The 20,762-nt window shown below is 40.1% G+C and overlaps 1 protein-coding gene across 3 annotated transcripts; it reads left to right on the top strand.

The window, feature by feature from the left end:
- Positions 1-60: 60 nt before the first annotated feature.
- atg13 (ATG13 autophagy related 13 homolog (S. cerevisiae)) lies at positions 61-19,444 on the top strand. 3 transcript variants are annotated; one of them, XM_088330403.1, is made up of 18 exons: positions 61-220; positions 1,782-1,862; positions 1,970-2,050; positions 2,470-2,589; positions 4,051-4,097; positions 4,925-5,065; positions 5,145-5,185; positions 6,581-6,677; positions 6,773-6,880; positions 8,552-8,645; positions 9,021-9,116; positions 9,277-9,360; positions 12,029-12,138; positions 13,356-13,482; positions 14,331-14,402; positions 16,320-16,427; positions 16,501-16,632; positions 17,501-19,444. In XM_088330403.1, exons 2-18 carry the CDS (start codon positions 1,794-1,796, stop codon positions 17,576-17,578), a joined length of 1,605 nt encoding a protein of 534 aa, XP_088186529.1. In that variant the 5' UTR covers positions 61-220; positions 1,782-1,793; the 3' UTR covers positions 17,579-19,444. The 3 variants fall into 3 exon arrangements, with proteins under 3 accessions (XP_088186529.1, XP_088186532.1, XP_088186531.1); XM_088330405.1 differs by lacking the exon at positions 61-220 and adding an exon at positions 462-624; XM_088330406.1 differs by lacking the exon at positions 9,021-9,116.
- Positions 19,445-20,762: the final 1,318 nt, after the last annotated feature.

Genomic DNA, 20,762 nt, shown 5'->3' with positions numbered 1-20,762 from the left:
TTTATGCCCTGCGTGCATCAATTCGCGAAAGTGCTGTTGAGAAATCGTTGATATCTAAACACGTCGACATGAAGAGATAAACATCCAATGTACAGTCAGTGTTTACGTTGTTTACATCGGAATATGCCATATTGGTGATTCGGGACATTTAAATTATTGAGCCTGGTTATTGAACTATATTGTGTCTCACTAAAGTCTGTTTTGTAAAGGAAAAGCTCATGTAAGTTCACCTTTTTTGTGACAGGGTTAAAGTACGCGACATATGGCTAGCTTGTTGTCCAGCCTAGCATTAGCTTTTTACCAATGATTCATCAGTTCTAGATATTGACAACCAAATAACATTTTGTTTTCTTGCTTAGCTCTACGCTTTATATAATATGTGACTTCAAAGCCTTAGATCATAAACATTGAAATATGAATAGCGACGCAAAAGCAGGACTAGCTTAACCTTAAACGTTTCTGCTATCATATTTTTGTTGATTTTACGTTGACTATGTCAAATATGCGCAATGTATGTAATATCGGAAGTGTTATATCCGCAGGGGTTCTAAATAGAGGTAAAAATTAGGCTTCTAATCCCGTGCGATATGTTCAAGAGTACATTTCTGAGGAAACATTGAGAAGGTTGGTAATGGAATTTGAAAGAGTGTGATAGGCGTAAGTTGTGTGAATGTTGGGAAGAGTAAGGGTATGAAGTGTGGAAATAAGGTTACATGGACAGGTTGCATGGACAGATGCTGGAAGAAGTTGAAAGCTTTAGGTACTTGGGTTGTGATGTGGCTGCAGTTGTTGGAATGGAGTGTGAGGTATTGCACAGAGTCAATCAAGGAAGCAAGGTTTTGGGTGCTCTGAGGAGAGTGATGAGCATGGATGTTAAGAGGGGACTGTATGAGAGTCTGATTGTGCCGACTGTGTTGTATGGTGCAGAGACTTGGAGCCTGAACGCAGATTTGAGAAGGAAATGAAATGTTTTTGAGATGAAGTGTTTGAGGAGTATGTTACAAGATTGGATAGATTGAGAAATGAAATTGTGAGAGACACAACTGGAGTCGCCGTGGAACTGAACAAGCGTGTGGATATGAGAGTACTCGGTTGGTTTGGACACATGGAGAGGATGGATGAGGAGCGAATGTTGAAGAGGATCTACAGAGCAGAAGTCAATGGAAGGAGACCAAGAGGAAGGCCGTGATTGACGTGGATGGTGTTATGAGTGCACTGCAGGAAATAGGTCTAAATGTAGTGGAAGCTAGAGCTCTTGTTGGTGATAGGAATGAGTGGGGAGGTGTTGTAAAAGGATAGTGGGATGTTTGGACGCTCGTATGATGCGGCAGGGGTAAACCAGCGAAAGCTGTCGGGCCTTGCTGTTGAACAGAAGAGTGTGTTGTGTCACCCTGACCCGAGTGACATGGCCGCTTTCTTGTGTCCTGTTTCATCTGGAGGGACAAAAGCATGACCAACTTGGGTGCCGAGGTGCTTAACTTGTTAGGGTGTTTGCACATTTGGGTTGGCCACGGTGCAAAAAATGTTTGTGTGTGTTTTTTGCTACAGTTTCCCTTTTTATTTTCTTTGTTTTTGTGTATGTGTTTGTCTTGCTGTTGATCAACCCTCTCGAGGGATATAACCAGGGTAGATGGATAGATAGATAGATTCTCTCATATGTAGTGTAGGCAAAAATCTCTTCTTCGTGTTTTGAAACTGACCACTATTACAGCATTGCAATATACATCAGTTGATGTCACTTGTGCTTTTTAAACAGCGTCTACATTTCGTCTCGATTGCAGGGTCCCCACAACATGGACAGCGATCTGAATCCCCAGGATAAAAAAGACTTGGATAAGTTCATTAAGTTTTTTGCCCTAAAGGTGAGGTATATCAGGATCACATTGTCTCACCAATAGGAAAAAAAGTAATGGATCTGTTTTTGTTTATGTTCAGTAACATTTTCTATGAATTGTTGATCCATATGTAGACTGTCCAAGTGATAGTCCAGGCTCGCCTTGGTGAGAAGATATGTACTCGTTCGTCTTCATCCCCCACTGGCTCTGACTGGGTATCTAAAATGTTTTTTATTGTTGATGACAGTAACTCTTAAGGATGTGTGGATGGCATGAAAAAACATGGAAACAAGTCTCTAGGTAACAAAAGAAGGAAAGGAAGACATATGCGAAAGTTGTATTGAGAAAAGACCAAAAAAGGCACATGCTCCACCACAAGAATTGATATAACTCCTTTAGGATACAAGCAAATATTTTTAGGAGCTATGGCGCAGAGGCCTCTGTAAAACAATATCTTCTTGGATAGAATCGGCCTATTATATCTTTTGGAAAGGATTAGAGCATTTCTTTTTAGTTTGAAAACAAAAAATGTGTCTAAATGATCATTCCTATTGTCAAGCTGAACTGCGTTGTTGTTTTGATTGTTTTCATTTTGAGTGTGAGTGTAATTTAATCAGACGTGTTCATTTTGCAGTTTAATGTGGCAATTAAAGACATCCCAGAAGTGACCCATGAAGCCAAGAAAGTTTTGGCTGGTCAACTACCAGGCGTCGGACACTCTATGTGCGTGGAGATCTCATTGAAAACTTCAGAGGTAAACCCTTCATTTATACAGTGCATTTTCTATTAAACAGTTAGTGATTCTCTACTACAACAAAAAATACACATTTTGCATAATTCTTATTTGAAAATATAGTGTTACTTTTCCACAATACTGGTTCCGCTGCCCGGTGCTTATTTTAAGAGTTGCTTGTTGGCTCCTCTATTTGACTTTTTCGGGGATAATTGGGTCCAATGGAACATCCAATTTTTGCACCATCTCTGGTAGTTCTGCCACAGTTGATCTTGTCTTGTAATGGCCGAGTAAGTAGGTGTTATGTTTTGCTCCCCCACATCCATGCCATTAGATTAGGCAGTTGGTTGTTTTGTTTCGGTAATTGGATTTTAAAAAGTTTGTGTTTCATTTAACACGTAAAATACTGCCACTCTGAAGATCCATTTATACTTGGGACATGAGCGTCCCTGTTGACCACTGGGAACTTAAGCATCAAATTGCAAATAGTACTGTTGTTTCCCTCCAAGTCAAGTTGTGTCGCTGCAGATAGCAATGAGTGCGACTCCCCTGTTGTGGTTGCATCACATCCTTTTAAGCGAATGCGAAAGTGGTTGGTTAAGTTCTCGGTAACGAAAAACAAAAGGACCTTTTGAATACCACAGTGGTACATCTTCTTACGATTGACCCATCTTACGAATGTTTCGGCAATCCCAAATTTACCCCTGACTAATATTTTCCTCGTTATACGATCAGTTTTCCAGCATCTGAAGTCAGGGATGATACCAGTGCTGCCGGAAGAGTATTCCCCCCAAATATTTCCAAAATCCAAAACCTCACTTTCCCCCCGTTAAATACTTTCCGTGTTTTCGTCCGCCATGGTGTGTTGATTCCTATGATTCGGGGAAAAACATGGAAAATGAGCAGCCGCGAAAGAATTGAAGATGAATCGATGGGTCGCAAGTGGAGGAAGCTGTAAAACAAACTCCAACAATCTTTTATCCGTGTGTGTTGCTTTGTAAACAATACTTAAATAATCCAAAACCAAACTCAGTTTTGTTTCTGTTGTATTTCTAAATAGACACACTTGTATGCGTGTCTGTGTTATTGTAAGGCAACCGCGGCAACTCTATCGTGCGTTGCGCTCTGTGTAATATTCGATACAGAAATAGAACCAGTAACGGAGACTGCTTCTTTTGACACGGTGCGCCCTATGCCCATGAAAATCCGATGATTAAACCACCAACATATCTCATTTATTGTACACAGTCATATGTACAAATTTGGAAACCAAAATATGTTACACAGTCCTCCTGTATGCATTCTTCTAATGCAAGAGTTGGGTAATCAAAAAACAAACATTAAAAATAATCCCCCCATGTTTCTGTTTGGGCGCCTGTTGTGGACAGTGAATCGGTATTGTGGAAATTATGAATAAGAATGAAACACAAATGTAGCTAAAAATGATCTCATGGTCAATTAGTTCACTCTGTTTTCACCCAGGGGGACTCCATGGAGTTGGAGACTTGGTGCCTGGAAATGAATGAAAAGTAAGTGATTTTATACTTGTGTATTTCAAAACAATCTTAAACATGTTAACATAAACAAAGCATTTGAGCTCAAAGGCAAATTGCCTAATTATGTAGAACTCAGTAAAAACAGGTGCTTGAAATGCTTACATTTTAATGTGCTTTCTAGGTCAGGAAAATGCTTGAATTGTAGGTGCTTGAAATTGTTGCCATTGCCATGTTTCTTGTTGGTCCAACTATAGACCAAGCGAGAAATGAAGAAAAAAGTGCATCAAAATGACGTCGACTCGCCTGCTCTGGTGGCAGCTCTTCATTATGGTGTTGTCATGTGAAGCATCACCGCCACCTACTGGCTGCTCTATTTAGTCAAGTCAAGTCAAGTCATTTTTATTTGTATAGCCCTAAATCACGAAGAGTCTCAAAGGGCTTCACAGATTATTACACTATATTACACAGACTATTTTTCAGCCGACGAGAAGAGTAGGTTATTCATATGCTATGGAGTAGAAGTGAGTTTAGATAATCAGCTCATCAGATTTTTTTTTTTTATTGATTAATTATCAATAATAATAGAATAATATGCAGCAAATTATTTAGTAATTTCATGTTTTGCTGGGGATCTCTGAAAAACACATCAAATATGATTGAAAATAGTCACACCAAGGGACAATTTGGATCGGCCAATTCACCTGATAACCCACGCAAGCACGGGGAGAACATGCAAACTCCGCACAGGAGGTTCGATCTCATGACCTCAGAACTGTGCCGCACATGCGCTAACCACTGTGCCGCCATGCTGCCCCTAAAATGCGAAATCATGATGGGTAAATATGTTTTTTACTTTTCAGGTGTGACAAGGACATAAAAGTGTCGTATACCGTCTACGACCGTCTGTCCGTCCTTCTGAAATCTCTGCTCGCCGTCACCAGAGTAACACCAGCCTATAAACTGTCCAGAAAACAAGGACATGACTATGTCATATTATACAGGTGAGTTACATTGCTTCCCTGTCACTTTTCACACAGCTTTCCCCCTTTCTCATGCTTGTCACCTATGTTTCCCGTCTAGAGTCTATTTTGGAGAAGTTCAGATGAGAGGATTAGGAGAAGGTAGCTATTTCAGGTTGTTTTTTATTTGTGGTAATGATTTACACAGCAGGTCTAAGACTGCGTATTCCATACTGTGGTCTCGACTAAGGATCGACCGATTTTTCAGGGCCTAACCAGGGGTGTCAAACTCAATTATACAGAAAGCCAGAACTCAAACCACACCTTTGGTCGCGGGCTGAACAGGATAAATATTTATTGAATACACTAAAACTTCCCTTTTTTTAAAAAAAATATGAATTTAAAAAAAGTCAGGAATATTATTCCAGAATAAACAAACTTAAACATTAAATGAATTAAAAATCATTGCTCTCCATAAAAATATCTCCTGTCCTGAAAAAATGGAAATATAAATAAAATTTGTGCCTTTCACTTTGGGAATTTGCTTTAGTGAAAAACATCTTCATATTCTTCTTTAACCTTTCAACTTTCTGTATCTTTTCTCTGGATTCAAGTTTTTCAGCTTACTCTGAAGTTTTGTCTCGTAGTGCCGTTTTACATTAAATTCTTTAATTACGGCCACAAAAGCTCCACCAATAAGACACACGGGTTTACAGGCAATGTCAGTTACCATAATTCTCTCGGCCATTGTGGTTTTTAGCATCCGAGTATAGTTTGGAAGTAATCAGCGTTTCATAGACCCGGATCATTATAGTAGATGTATATAAAAGGATTTCACGGGCCGGATATAATTGTACGCCGGGCCGGATGTGGCCCGCGGACCGTTGAGTTTGAAACATGTGGCCTAAACGATACCGATTTTTAGTGTTCAAAAAGGGCGGAAACCGATATTTGATATTCATTTACTGTTAAAACGTAAGAATTGGCGTCATGAAAAAAGAAACGAAGAATATTTGTTATAGATTCAAATTAATAGCTCTCTGAAACCTTTTACAGTAAAGAAAATGTGAATTTCATCACTACTAACATGACTTATCTTTCACTCAAACAAAAACGGAGTAGGAAATAAAAGTAAGTGTAGCAGCAACTTGTACTAGATTTTTTACAGTTAGTAAATAAAAATGCCAATGCAATCAACATGACTTAAAATAACTTAAAAAAAAAAATCAGCGAAGCTCGCGGATTGAAAAGTGGGCACTCTCTTAGAGCCAGATTGACGAACTAATGTTATGATAACAGCTAATCACTCAGCCTTCCACTTTAGCGTGCTTTTTATGCTCTCTCTCAATCACAAACACACACTAATGTTATGATAAAAGTTAATATAGCAGTCTCCACCTGAACGTTCGGCCTTTCGAATAAATATAAATGAAGATATGGATATGCTTCAAATTCCTAAATATCAGTGCCGATAATCGTCCCGCCCGATAAACGGTCGACCTCTAGTCTGGACAAACCTCAATTCTTGCTCATTAAAGTTGTTCCTCAATTTTGAAGGTTTCCAAACTGTGCGAATCGGCGTGGTGGGAACTCCTGTCGGCACGGTCACGCTTTCCTGCGCCTATCGCACCAACCTGGCTTTAATGGCCTGCAGGTATTAACATTTGCCTCATACTAAATCTGCTTTTACAGAATAACACTAGAATGTTTTACCTCTTTGTGAACAACAATATTATGTTGGGTTTGCAGACAGTTTGAACGGTCGGCACCCATCATGGGAATCATTGTGGACCACTTTGTGGACCATACCTGTGGCAACCAGCTACCTGCACATATGGGTCACCCTTGTAACTACAGGTACCCTTGTAGCTCACTTTTTTGATTTGCTCATGATCCCATTTTAAAATACACATGAGAAAATATGTCTCTGGTCTTACAAATTGTTAAAGGGATACCCAAATTCTTAAACATAAAAAATGTGAGAAAATAGTACATGTTTTTGCATTATCTATCCATCTCAACATCTATCTAGACATCTATCTAGACATCTAGACATCTATCTAGACATGTGTCTAGACATGTATCTAGACACGTGTCTAGACACGTGTCTAGACATCTATCTATCTAGACATCTAGACATCTATCTAGACATCTAGACATCTCTCTATGTAGACATCTAGGCATCTATCTATGTAGACATCTAAACATCTATCTAGACATCTTGACGTCTTTCTATCTAGACATCTTGACGTCTATCTATCTAGATGTCTATCTAGACGTCTGTCTAGACATCTAGATGTCTATCTAACCAGACATCTAGATGTCTATCTATCCAGACATCTAGACATCTATCCATCTAGACGTCTATCTAGACGTCTATCTATCTAGACATCTAGACGTCTATCTAGGTGTCTATCTAGACGTCTGTTTAGACATCTAGACGTCTGTCTAGAAATCTAGATGTCTATCTATCTAGACATCTAGACGTCTATCTAGACATTTAGACGTCTCTCTAGACATCTAGACGTTCATCCATCTAGAAGTCTAGATAGCAAGACATGTGCCTATCTAGACGTCTGTCTATCTAGACGTCTGTCTATCTAGACGTCTGTCTATCTCGACGTCTGTCCATCTAGACATATATATATATATATATATATATATATATATATATATATATATACACATACATATAATATATACACATGTGTGTGTGTGTGTGTGTGTTATCAGTATTTTCCAAGATAATGAATTTGAAGCCTGTCTCGTCTTTGATTTCCTGAGCTGTGACGTCATGTGAGGCACACCAGCATCCTAGCAAGCCAGTCACCATAATGCTTTATGTGTTAATTAGTCCAATAGGTCAAGAGTGTTTGAAGCCAAGTTTTGGTTGTTTTTGTGGAGAATGCCTAGGCGTTGTGTTGTAGGTGGGTGCAGCAATAGTACAACATATGACGCGCAGCAAAAGTGGGCGAACTGGCAAAAATAACACACAGAGATCTCACAAGGGCTAACCCAGCCAGAACAGGGCAGGATAGCCAGCTGCTAAAGAGGGCTTACCAGGGCCGATCGGTGGAATAACGGGAGCCTGTCTGACTGAAAACATGCAGTAAGCAGCCAGTATAACGGCGAACCAACAATACTACAAAAATATTAAAAAGAATTCAACTACAGTAATATTAAAATAAACTAAATATCGAATAAATTGCTTGAAACAGGGACATATTATTCTGCTTGAATGTTAAACGTTCCGAAACAAATTTGATGAAAGAAATTTCATGTGCTTGTATTTTTATTCATAATTGAAAAAAATCGGAGCGGTCTCCAGGACGGGCCCCTTGGCCAAATTTTTTAACCCAATGCGGCTCCCATCTGCAATATATTGGTCGATATATTTTGATTGCGAACCCTTTATCCACCCAAAGCATGTATTTGACCACACTACCACAAGAAAAAGATGGTCCTGTCTCACATATGAAGTGTAAAATGCAAAAGACAACAATGATTGTATTCCCTTTCTGCCCCTAGAGCACCAGATGATGAGGATAGAGAAACATTTGCAGGGTTTCAGGATTCACAGGAGGTTTGCACGACTTCTTTCTCCACATCGCCGCCCTCTCAGGTACAAATGCACGCTTTCAAGTTCTCTAAGCACACTTCCTATCTTTTCTACTTATCTGCGGAAGAATATTTTGGAATAAGGTCTTCGGAGTGCCATAGTGTAATCGCTAGACAGTGCGTTTGTTTCAAGGATTTATTGTTAATTTGGCCAAACAACAAACATGAAAATCCTGGGGGAAGCCTGAGCCCTAATAGGGTCCATATCCCCCTCTCATTCATAAGTATGACTGGAAGTCAAAATTCTTTTTGAAGTGAAGCACCACAATTATTCTTCTGATTTAATGTATCTCACTAAAGCTTTGCTCTGGACTCACTCTTGACTTGCTTGTTTTCTGTTTCACACTCTCTTGTCTCCTTCCTGACTGTTGCTGGACAGTGCATCTGCACGCTTAGTCCCTCTCCTTCTAAACTGTCTAAGGCCCTTCTTCTGGACAATCCGCAGTTTCCTCTGGTTCCAGGTCTTGTCACTACTGTGAGTCCGTACCGGCGTGCGTTTTGCCTTTCGCAGTCTGCTTTACGCTTTAGCTGTCAATTGTCTCTTTCCAATCTCGGTTGGTTAGAACTGACATTACCCTAAAGCTTAATCAACCAACATTGAATTTGATTGATCCCGCTGTTGTGTGCATTTGCAGCTGTATGCCTCCAGGCTATCCTATCAGCCTACTGGTGTTGCAGGACCGACTGAGATTTGCTACAATGCTGCCAATCCGAACCAGGTAAAACTATTGAATACGGGATGCAATGTTTAAATAAGGTAAATGTTCACTGTAGATTGAAACCAAAAAAGCTATTTTAATATAGTGGCATATTACATTTAAAAAAATTACTGAATTTCCCTACAGGGATGAATAAAGTACAGTGGAACCTCGGTTCTCGACCATAATCCGTTCCAGAACCCTGTTCGAGAACCGATTTGTTCAATCACCGAAATAGTTTTTCCCATTAAAAATAATGTAAATTGTTTTAATCCGTTCCAACACCCTGAATGTTTACCATGAATGTTTAACGTAAACATGAAGCAAACCCAGGCTAATCGTACGTTCGCGTTATCGGAATCTTCCATACGAAAGATTACGCTAACATGAACGTTTAAAAAAAAAAAAAAATCAGGTCGTTTACAAGTCATTTAGCACCACAAGTGGCTAGCGCTTCATTGGAAGGGGGGCTCCGTTCTAACACCCTGAATTTTGGGCTCAGTTCCAACACCCTGAATGTTTACCTAAATGTTCAACGTAATCATAGAGCTAACCCCGGCTAATCGTACGTTCGCGTTATCGTAATCTTCCGTACGAAAGATTACGCTAAAAAAAGATGGTGGTCAGCAGAAGGCGCATGCTGTATTCCCTAGCAAGATCGGAAACTCGCACACCTCTTTCATATTTAGCTATTATGTCTTTCTTAAAGGCAATAGTTGTACGAACAACTTTTCTTTTTTCACCTGTCCTGCTTGCACCGACCTTCTTCGGAGGCATAGTTAGGGGGCTAAAACACTCCGTTCACCGATATTAAAAGCGAAAGCAAAAAGAGGCAAGTGCGCTCGTTGGTCACGAGGGGTGGGGGCAATCTACACCCGTACGCCGCTCAGCATCGCACTCTAGCGTACGCACTCACGCATTACCGGCGTTCGAACTCCGAATTTTTGACCGAACAGCGAAGCAAGAATTTCTCAAAATTTTTAGTCGAACACCGATTTGTTCGAACTGAGAGGCGTTCGAAAACCGAGGTTCCACTGTATCTATCTATCTAGACTTCTATCTACCTATCTAGACATCTATCCATTTAGATATCTATCTATCTATCTAGACATCTATCTATCTATCTAGACATCTGTCTATCTATCTATCTAGACATCTGTCTATCTATCTATCTATCTATCTATCTAGACATCTATCTATCTGTCTATATATCTTTATCCATCTAGACATCTATCTAGGCATCTAGTAGATTTATCGTACTGGTGATTCGGTCCGTTTCCTGGCCGATACGATACCTTTAAAGGGCACAGCATCGTAAAAACAATATTTATTGCTCGTCTAACTAGATGACGAGCAGCTTTTATTTTACTTTTTGGATCAAACTCTAGTCTCATTTACCATAATATGTGAGTGTGATTTGTTTGCTGTGCCGTTGCCTTTCATAACTAGTGTATTTATGAGTCAATAGATTACAAGGGCCAGTGTCTGAAATAACGTCTGCCTGGACGCCCGGGGCGTGCATCTTTTACGTCGGGCGTACAACTTACACAACGATGTTTGCCCGGGTTGCCGACAACTTTTTCAAAGAAAAGAAAAAAAAAGATTTTTTTTTTCAATTCAAACGTTTGCTTTATTCCAATCTGGAAATCTTTGTTCAGTTTGGAAATTTCGGAATCTCAATTTCGGTTCGTTTGGTAATTTGCATACTCGGCAGCCAATCAGAAGCCTGCATCGAATTACTTTGTGCTTCCGGACGCTCCCGAGCCTTATAAGGTCGTGCATTTGCATATCGTTTTCCAAAGTAGACGCACAGAGAACACAAAAAAATGGATACGTGGTTAGGAATCACGCCAAAATCTCAGCCCCAGAAGAAAGATTCAAAAGAAGCTAACAAAATGTATGACGCTACAAAACTTAAACGTAGATGAAATGCATGGTGGAAAGAGTTCACGTGGCTTGTAGCAGACGACGCAACGCAAACATTGCACGAATGAAGAGTCAATACAGGTACATACTGATGGCAGATGGAAAACAGCCATGTCACATGAATGTTATAAGTATATTTAGAATAAACTTAATTTTAAAGTGTTGTTCTGTTATATATACTGATTATCAATCCTTAATACTGCGATTAGTCGTCTTAGTGTGTTTCAAGTTGTGAAAAATGGGCCACAATGCTTTTAATGTGCGTTTACGTTTTGTAGCGTCATGAATTTTGTTAGCTTCTTTTGGATCTTTCTTCTGGGGCTGAGGTTTTGGCTTGATTCCTAACCACTTCTCCATTTTTCTTGTGTTCTCTGTCTACTTTGGAAGATGATATGCAAATGCACGACTTTATAACGCTCGGGAAAGTCCGGAAGGACGAAGTTATTCGATGCAGGCTTCTGATTGGCTGCCGAGTATGCAAATTGCAAAACTGATGGCAGATGGAAAACAGCGATGCCATATACATGCAATGAATGTTAAATGTAGATTTATAATAGACTTCATTTTAAAGTGTTGTTCTGTTATATATTCTGATTATCAATCCTTAATACTTTGCACAATGGTTTTTTTTGCAATGAGTCGTCTTATTGTGTTTCAAGTTGTGTAAAATGGGGCAGGCAACTTTTCAGACTTGTCTGCTCTGGTGTCCCGTAACTTTTTGGCATGAGTTTCAGACACTCATTCACGTCCAAATGATTTTTAGAAATTGCATCCTGGCAAAGAAGACGAAGATGTATCGTGCACAGCGCAGCTCCAGCACGGCACCGATGCACATCTAACACTGGACAACATGGCCAACACACCGAGCAGCAGGTACCGTAAATTATAGAGCGCACCCGGTTATAAGCCGCACCCACCACATTTTAAGAGGAAAACCGATTTTGTCCTTACACAAGCTGCACCTGTATATAAGCCGCATGCGCCCACATTAAAACATGTAACAATCACAAAATTAGCCCAAACCTGGCTTTGAGTCCCGCGATTGTAACTGAATATTAAGTACACAGTCCAAAGACCACAGCCGGCAAACTGAACAGAAAATGATACCGGGACTTAAGGTTTGATGCAGACCTGCAGAGTCCGGGTACCCGTTGAAACTAATCCAAGGAAAAAAAAGTCTATATTTCCAAAGGTAAGGGTGGGAAAAATATATATCCACTATTGTCCGCCGCGACAACAGGTCTCACTCACCTTTACCCCACTTCCCGTCAGCCCGCGTTTGCGCCGCCCCTCTTTTTTTAATTTGCAAAACATATCAGAATAAGTGTCTCAAGTAAATACATTACAAACATATACAGGTGCAAATACATATTATACATTGGTTACACATATTTACAAAGAAAGACGGTACACCGAGAGAGTTTTCAAAGCTTTAATTATAATATTATAACTTTCATCCCAAACAGTGCCTGTGACAGGGCAGTTAATGGTAGCAACACGCTCACAACACAATAAACGGGTCTGGTAAAAGAAAACATACCGTACTTGTAAAAATCACGGTAAACCGTCCTCATCTTCCTCCTTAGAACTGAAGCCATCAAAGTCGTCTTCCCCAGTATGGGAAAGAGACTTTGTCATATAAACGTCGTCCCGCGCTCCCTTATTCAAAAACACGCTAGCAACACGCTCGCAAAGTGAAGTTTACGTGCAGTAGCTCTGTTTCCTTCTTTATCGGACTGCTCGTTTGCTTTTAGCTTGAAAGCTACGTCATGTGCCTTTCTTTTTGCAATTTGCATGATGAGGATATGTCTACGCTAATTTAATTTATGCACAAGCCAAGAGGTTGCAGTCTTCTTCGGCGCATATATTCCACCGGTCTAAATCTTACCTTTTGTACTCGAGCGCCGCTGGCGGCCGTTAGAAAAATGACATAAATTGGCCGCATCACCAAATAAGCCGCAGGGTTGAACGTTTGGGAAAAAACTAGCAGCTTATAGTCCGGAATTTACGGTAGTCGTTTCCCGAGCCGATTCACACATATTCTGGCATCCAGGCAGCCGGTCGACTTCGACTTTTGTGTCTTTTCTCAGCGGAGACAACGACATTTTGTCCCTCAGCGCAGAAGGAAGGAGGAGCGCTTCGCCTTGTGACCCGGTGGAGTGTCTTCACACGTTCACCAGGAAAGCTGGAGCTTTTGTCAACAAACCCCACACACAGGTAGAGAGGACTACAACCAGTATCTTTTTCGGAATTTTGCGGTAGAAAAAATGTGTATGTCGCATGGACAGTGTTGACACCAGTCTTGCCTTGAGCCTGCTTGTATCATACTCTTTGAGCAGGGTTGGGTAGGGTTACCTTAACTGGATTACTTTCAATGACTTTTGGATTATTCCAATACCAAATATGCTAATGAAAGACAAAAGAAACTGAATATGAATTAAATTATGACTCACAACACGTGGTAAGCTTTCTCTCCTGGCTTTGATCTCTTTGATCTCCGGCAAAACGAACATCAAATGCCACAGAAACAAAATGAAAATAAATCCAAACAGCTTGCCAACATCATTTTTGCCGTTCCATGTATTCCGTTACTCCCCAAGCCTGCACAAAATGGAGTCATTTTGTGCAGGCTTGCCATGTTTTTCAGATGGAAAGTTTTCAACTGGACCAAAATGTGGTGTCAAACAAAAAAAAAAAATAAACATTTGTTTAAGATGACCTCTAATTCATTTGGTGGTTTTATTTTCTATTGTTGGTTTCATTTGTTTTTTTGGTCTTAAATTTGATTGCAAAAAGCATTAAAAAGTCTTTAATTGAACTCACCTTAAGCTGTAGGAACACTGAAGAAAGTACAGCCGTTTTGCTCCCATTTGAACCCCCAAGCGCAGTCCACAACTTTTTCTTTAGACCGGTTTAATGTCTAACACTATTACCACGGTCCAGACCAAGGTCGCTGTTGAATATGTTTGTAAATCGTAATTAGCTTGGAAATAGGCCCCCATCTCATAACCTTTCCCGATTGTATTTTTTTTGTCTCAGTGAAGCTTTCCCTGTTCTGATTTCAGCCAACGTCAATGGACCTGCCGTTCGCTTTGTTTGCTCCCAGAGCCCTGGAATCTGAGGACAATGATCCAATGGTTAGTGCCTCTGCCTATTGGGGTTGCAATTGGCAAAATCTCGCCAGAAGAATTGTATACCTTCGTAAATTGTAGGGGGATTATGGACCCATGTGGGGGAGGTGGGAACTGGAGGTAGTGTTAAAGTCAATCATTATTACGACTATTTCGTGGCCATATTTACACAAATAAAATACATATATATTGTTAAAGTCTAATCATACCCAAGAGCAGATTTCACTCACGTCCCCCATGATGTTGAAGAAGGAGGGAAAGAGACCCCGCCCACAGCGTCGGCGTGATTTATTATAATGAAACAGCACACATGAGCATTTCACAATAAAAGAATATAAGATTGATAAACGTACAAGAGATGCAATTAGACTGATTATTGAAACGTTACATCATGTGTGTGTGCGTGTGAAAGATTGTTTTTATATTTTGGAATATAAAAACAAGTTATATTCACACAGTGAATTCTGAGAAATTTTACAACCAAAACGACCAACCTATTAGGTAGAATTGTTCAAAAAGAGGGATTGCATTCAATAACTAACCGAGTTACTAAGTGGCAAAAACCAAACACGGGTTTACAAAACAAGAAAATGTTAAAACTAGAAACAAAGACCAAAACTGGAACTGGAAAATACATGGAGCAAAAAAAACAGTAGTGGTGGAAGTTGTGGGGTCTAAAAAAAGACCACTGACGTGTGGGAGAGCTATAAAAGTTGGCTGACGCTAGAAAATACACCAGGCAAGAGACTTGTTTAGTTTTTTTTACAACTTAGTTAGAGAAGGAGGTCAATTAACTCGCTCTCGGCTTGCGAGTCAAACTCCCCCCTTCTGCCTCTGTGTTTTATTGAAGTCACAAGAGTGGAAAAGTAGTGGTATGTTGAGACAGAGAAAAGATCACCCCCCCCTGGAAAAATACCAAAACCATTAAACAAAGACAGGAAGACTAGGAGACGCCAAAGGGAACATCAAACTAATTAGAAATACACACCTCGAGCAAATACGTTTAAGCCTACTTTACAGAAGTGACCATGACACAATGATATAACAACGTGTTACGTTCAAAATGTCCTTTTGAAAGGCTCTGTATTATTGGGTAAAGTTGTGTGGTAATATTTCAGTTAGGAACAGTTTTACTTTAGGTGGTCTTGACTTAATTCTAAAACAGTTGTGCAGAATAAGTGATTTATTGTAAAAGAATAAGTTCTTCACTTGGGGCAGCACGGCGGCGCAGTGGTTAGCGCGTGTGCGGCACAGTTTTAAGGTCTTGGGAACCTCCTGTGTGGGTTCAAATCCAGCTACGGGACTTACTGTGCGGAGTTTGTATGTTCTCCCCGTGCTTGCGTGGGTTTCCTCCGGGCACTCCGGTTTCCTCCCACATTCCAAAGACATGCATTTCAGGTGGATTGGCCGGTCCAAATTGTCCCTAGGCGTGAATGAGCGAGCGAGTTGTCTGTCCCCGTGTGCCCTGCGATTGGCTGGCAACCAGTTCAGGGTGTCCCCTGCCCACTGCCCGATGATTGCTGGGATAGGCTCCAGCATCCCCGCGACCCTACTGAGGATAAGCGGTGCAGCTAATGAGATGAGAAGTTCTTCACTTGATTTCATTCTGTTCTATTAAAGCTTTTACATTGTCCTGTTTACTTATTTACACTTGACCTTATTTCCATAACTTTGTGTAACAATGGAAGATTTTCAGATATAAATACTTTTTACGACGGGTGAACACATTATATATATTTATTCTCTCGTTATACTTTAAATTTTTTGCCAACTGGAATGCAACTTTAATCTCGTAGTAACTGTTCAATGATACTAAGGATGATGATGTTTCTGATTGGACACTTCTGTGCCCAGTTCAAACCCCGGTTGGGGCTTTCTGTTGGTAGGAGGTATGTCAAACCCTAACACATTTGTTCCTATCAGATCAATCCTCCAGATTCTCCTTCGCAGACGTCCCCTATGCAGGCCAGCCTCCATTCTCAAGGTTCAGAGGATTCGGGGCAGCAGGACGACTTCATCATGGTTGACTTTGTACGTTGCCATGTTGACTCTTTTGGAGAAACCGCATGGCTCATGGATTTTTACTATTTTTATTTTTTTCTAGCGGCCAGCTTTCTCTAAAGATGACCTGTTGCCAATGGATTTAGGCACCTTTTACAGGGAGTTCCAGAACCCTCCGCAACTGGCCAGCCTCTCTCTTCACATCAGTTCACAGTCCATGGCTGATAATCTTGTGGTATCATCTATTTTTTTTAACCTTGCCCAAATATTAGCGCAAACTCGCTGTAAAAACTGTCGGCGTTGAGTTGGGCTGGCGCAGCATGGCTAAATGCTAACTGCTTCATGCTAATAAATTATGCTAATGGGTACATACTAACGATTTCATGTTTACAAATTATGCTAATGATACATGTTAATGAGTTATGCTAATAGTTACATGCTAAATAGTGATGCTAACGGCTTAATGCTAACTGATCCTTGCTAAAAAAATGATGCTAATGCTAACATGCTAAGGACTCATGTTTTCAAAGTGTTATTACTATGTTATTACCATGAATGTGAATTTTAGACCTCCACAAGGCATATCGTTGTTGGTAACGATTATGGGCCCATCTGAAATGAACTTGCCAGTACAGAACCAAGTTAAAAATACAAATACATCTCTCTGAGTTAATAACTTTATGCTGACATTTAAATGCTAACAACTCAACACAACACTGGGGGCGGCGGGAGGTAGAGCGCTCGTCTTGGGATCAAGGGATCCCAGTTCGAATCCCGCCTCGTCCGTGTTACGTGTCGAAGTGTCCTTGGGTAAGACACTGAACCCCTAATACCTCCAATAAGCAGGTTAGCGTCTTACATGGCTGCAAGGCCGCTATTGGGAAATGTGGAGCACATTGTAAAGCGCTTTGGGAAGTCATTGACTTGAAAAGCGCTATAGAAATGCAGATCATTTCCGGTTCTCTACCATCATCTCCCAGATCCATCACAACTCTCACAATTGCCGCGGGAATTGTCTAGTCATTCGTTATTATCCACATTGCACAACAGAATGACCGCCGCTCCAAGTGGAATTCGCGCCTCATCAGGAGTTTTCTCTGCAGGACTCGCTACCCGAAAAGCTGGCCGTCTACGAGAAGAACATCGACGAGTTTGACGCCTTCGTGGATATGCTCCAATGAAGATCCGGCCGTCGGCGAGTGAAGGCCAGCCGGAACCCAGTTTGTACAGAATTTCGACTGTAAATACGAGCGACGCTGCGATCGGCTGCTTGAAGTAGTCCAGACTAAAAACCGACCATCTTGTAAATAAGGTAAAGTGGCCCCTCTACCTACCAGATTCAGGTGTTCCCGGGTCGAGCTCATCTTGAGAATTTCTCGTATCTTGAACGCATCTTCCCCATAAGGTATATATGAAAACCCATTCATCCGTTCCTGGCCTACCCCAAAACATCCAAGTTATCCACATGCAGCTATGAACGGTGTTTGTACGGGTGCTCGAAATACTCATAATTTAATGAGGTGTTTTTGAGGTCTGGAAAATGCTTGGATTTTGGTTGAAGTGCTTGAAATTGTTGCCATTGCCATGTTTCTTGGCAGTCTGACTCGATAGACCACGCAATAGTCATATTTATTTATTTATTTGTTAATCACAAAGAGTCTCGAAGGGCTGCACAGACCACAGATGATTGCAAACCATACTATTATGACACCATCCCCTGATCTAAAACCTACATGAGGGCAAATAATACACAGATATTGTCAACATAAAATATAGGTTAATCATATGCTATAGAATAGAAGCCAGCAGTAGCTCAGGAGGTAGAGCGCTCGTCTTGGGATCAAGGGATCCCAGTTCGAATCCCGGCTCGTCCGTGTTACGTGTCTAAGTGTCCTTGGGTAAGACACTGACCCCTAATACCCCCAATAAGCAGGTTAGCGCCTTACATGGCTGCAAGGCCGCTATTGGGAAATGTGGAGCACATTGTAAAGCGCTATATAAATATAAATGCAGATCAAGTCCGGAGCCCGAATGGAGAACGCTCTCGAACCTGCAGATTTCTTCTTGGCTCTTGGGATAACTAGCAGACCAGTGTTTTCAGAGCGAAGGCTCCGGACCGGAACATAGTTGGGACGTTAAACCTGAAAGATATGAGGGAGCAAGTCCATGCATGATTTGGTATACTACCAACAAAACCTTGAAATCACATCTTAAGCTAACAGGGAGCCAATGCAGGTTAGCTCAAATCGGGGTCATGTGATCAAACTTTCTTGTCTTAGTTAAAAGCCTCGCTGCAGCTGAAGGCTCTTGATCTTGGACTTCGGGAGACTGGAGATAAAAAATGAAGAACATTTTTAGAACTCGATGTGAGAATGTTATGGTCGCACCCAGGAAGACAGCTCTATTTAGAAAACCGGCTCTTCCGGCTCCCAAACAGCTCCTCGCATTTATTGTTGTTTTCATGATATATTATCAATAATAATAAAACACTATGCACCTAATGATTTAGTAGTTCCTAATTTCCTATTTTTTTGAAGGGGATCTCTGAAAAAAAACATAAAATATAAACTATAATATTTACAAAACAGTTTTAGCTTTCGAACAACAACGCAAAATGTAAAACAAAAATATTAAAATAAAAAAGAAAAATATGAACTCTTCAATGCTATGAATAATTAAATACAAAACAATCAACTATAATTCTATTTAAACCAGTTTAGACACGGATCCTCTGGAAAAACATGCAAAAAATAGAAATTAAAATAAGTAAAATTAAAAAACCAAAGATTTGCAGTCTAAGATGGAAAGATTGAATGCACTCTGCTACGGAGCAATCAATGTCATTAAAAAGAGTCCTAATTTGGCTCATTTTCCCTTCTACTTTCTCTAATTTTGTCCTCCTAATTAAACTTCATTATTTCCCAACACCTATAGAGCCCTTCCCGTCTTTGTAAACAAGCGTGACGTAGCCAATTGTTGCGGCAGAACGGCAGAATTCATGTCAGTTTAGAGCAGCCCATTGACACAAAAAGATCGTAGATAGGAACAGCTCAAGCAAGAGCAGCAAGATAGCGACTTTAGTTATCAAAGTCAACCCAAAAATTGAATTTGCCTTGAAAGTGATGAAAAAGTGCTTGAGTTTGGCCATGAAAAGGGCGTACGAACCCTTTTCAAAGCACAATGCCGTACAAACTAATGCCGGCTGCCGTTCATCTCGAGGGAAGAAGAAATCCAATGGCAAAGCAAAGCCGAGTTGTTTTCAAGCAGACTTGTTAAGCAACATTTTCAAGCATTTACAAGCACTTCAACCAAATTTCAAGCACCTATCAACCCTTGAAAAGCAAAAATTAAATTTCTAGCATTCAATGATGGCAAGCACTTGACAAACCCTGAAGGATTGACCAATCACATGCGCCTACAAGCTGGCGGCGTCGCGAGTAGAAAGCGTGTCAATGAGATGAAACCCGATGCCTTTTCCTATGTCATCTGTGAGGCCCCGGTCCTAACACTCGGCCCTCTAGCGCAGACGCGGGGGACCACATAACAGCCCCCCAACCCGCTCATCGAAAATGGTCAAATTAGAATGACAATGTATATAATAGCAAACATAGTACTACTAATAAAAAATGTTTTTGGGTGCCGACTTTGTCCCCGGTGTCCCTTTGTGTCTACTACAAAAATACTCGACCTAACGTGTCGTTTTTGCATTCATTTTGCAAAGAAAAAAAATACGACAGAAATACTACAAAGTACTACTAAAGTAATACAGAAATACTACAACAGAAATAATACAAAACACTCGTAGAAATACTTCCAAAAAAATACTACACTGATAATACAATATACTATTACAATAATACTACTACAACATAATCACAACAAAAATTCAAGTACAGTAATATTACAAAAATACTACAGATATACTACAAAATCTGCTATGGAAATACTTCTACATAGATACTACAATATTACTTTGAGAATACTACAAAGTACTACTAAAGTAATACAGAAATACTACGACAGAAATAATACAAAACACCCGTAGAAATACTTCCAAAAAAATACTACACTGATAATACAATATACTATTGAAATACTACTACAACAATATCACAACAAAAATTCAAGTACAGTAATATTACAAAAATACTACAGATATACTACAAAATCTGCTATGGAAATACTTCCATATAGATACTACAATATTACTTTGGGAATACTACAAAGTACTACTAAAGTAATACAGAAATACTACGACAGAAATAATACAAAACACTCGTAGAAATACTTCCCCAAAAATACTACACTGATAATACAATATACTATTACAATAATACTACTACAACAATATCACAACAAAAATTC

This window comes from Urocampus carinirostris, chromosome 3, assembly GCF_059441175.1.
Source record: "Urocampus carinirostris isolate Australia breed hairy pipefish chromosome 3, RoL_Ucar_1.0, whole genome shotgun sequence".
Taxonomy (NCBI): Eukaryota; Metazoa; Chordata; class Actinopteri; order Syngnathiformes; family Syngnathidae; genus Urocampus; species Urocampus carinirostris.
The sequence above is the reverse complement of the archived record's forward strand: the minus strand, read 5'-3'. Positions and strand labels throughout refer to the sequence as shown.

Bases quoted from the DNA above. Each gene is read 5' to 3' on its own strand.
- atg13 (XM_088330403.1), top strand. From the start codon at position 1,794: ATGGACAGCGATCTGAATCCCCAGGATAAAAAAGACTTGGATAAGTTC. The intron at 9,117-9,276 runs GTGAGTCCGTAC...GTGCATTTGCAG, and splicing joins TTCCAGGTCTTGTCACTACT to CTGTATGCCTCCAGGCTATC. The intron at 13,483-14,330 runs GTAGAGAGGACT...TTCTGATTTCAG, and splicing joins TCAACAAACCCCACACACAG to CCAACGTCAATGGACCTGCC.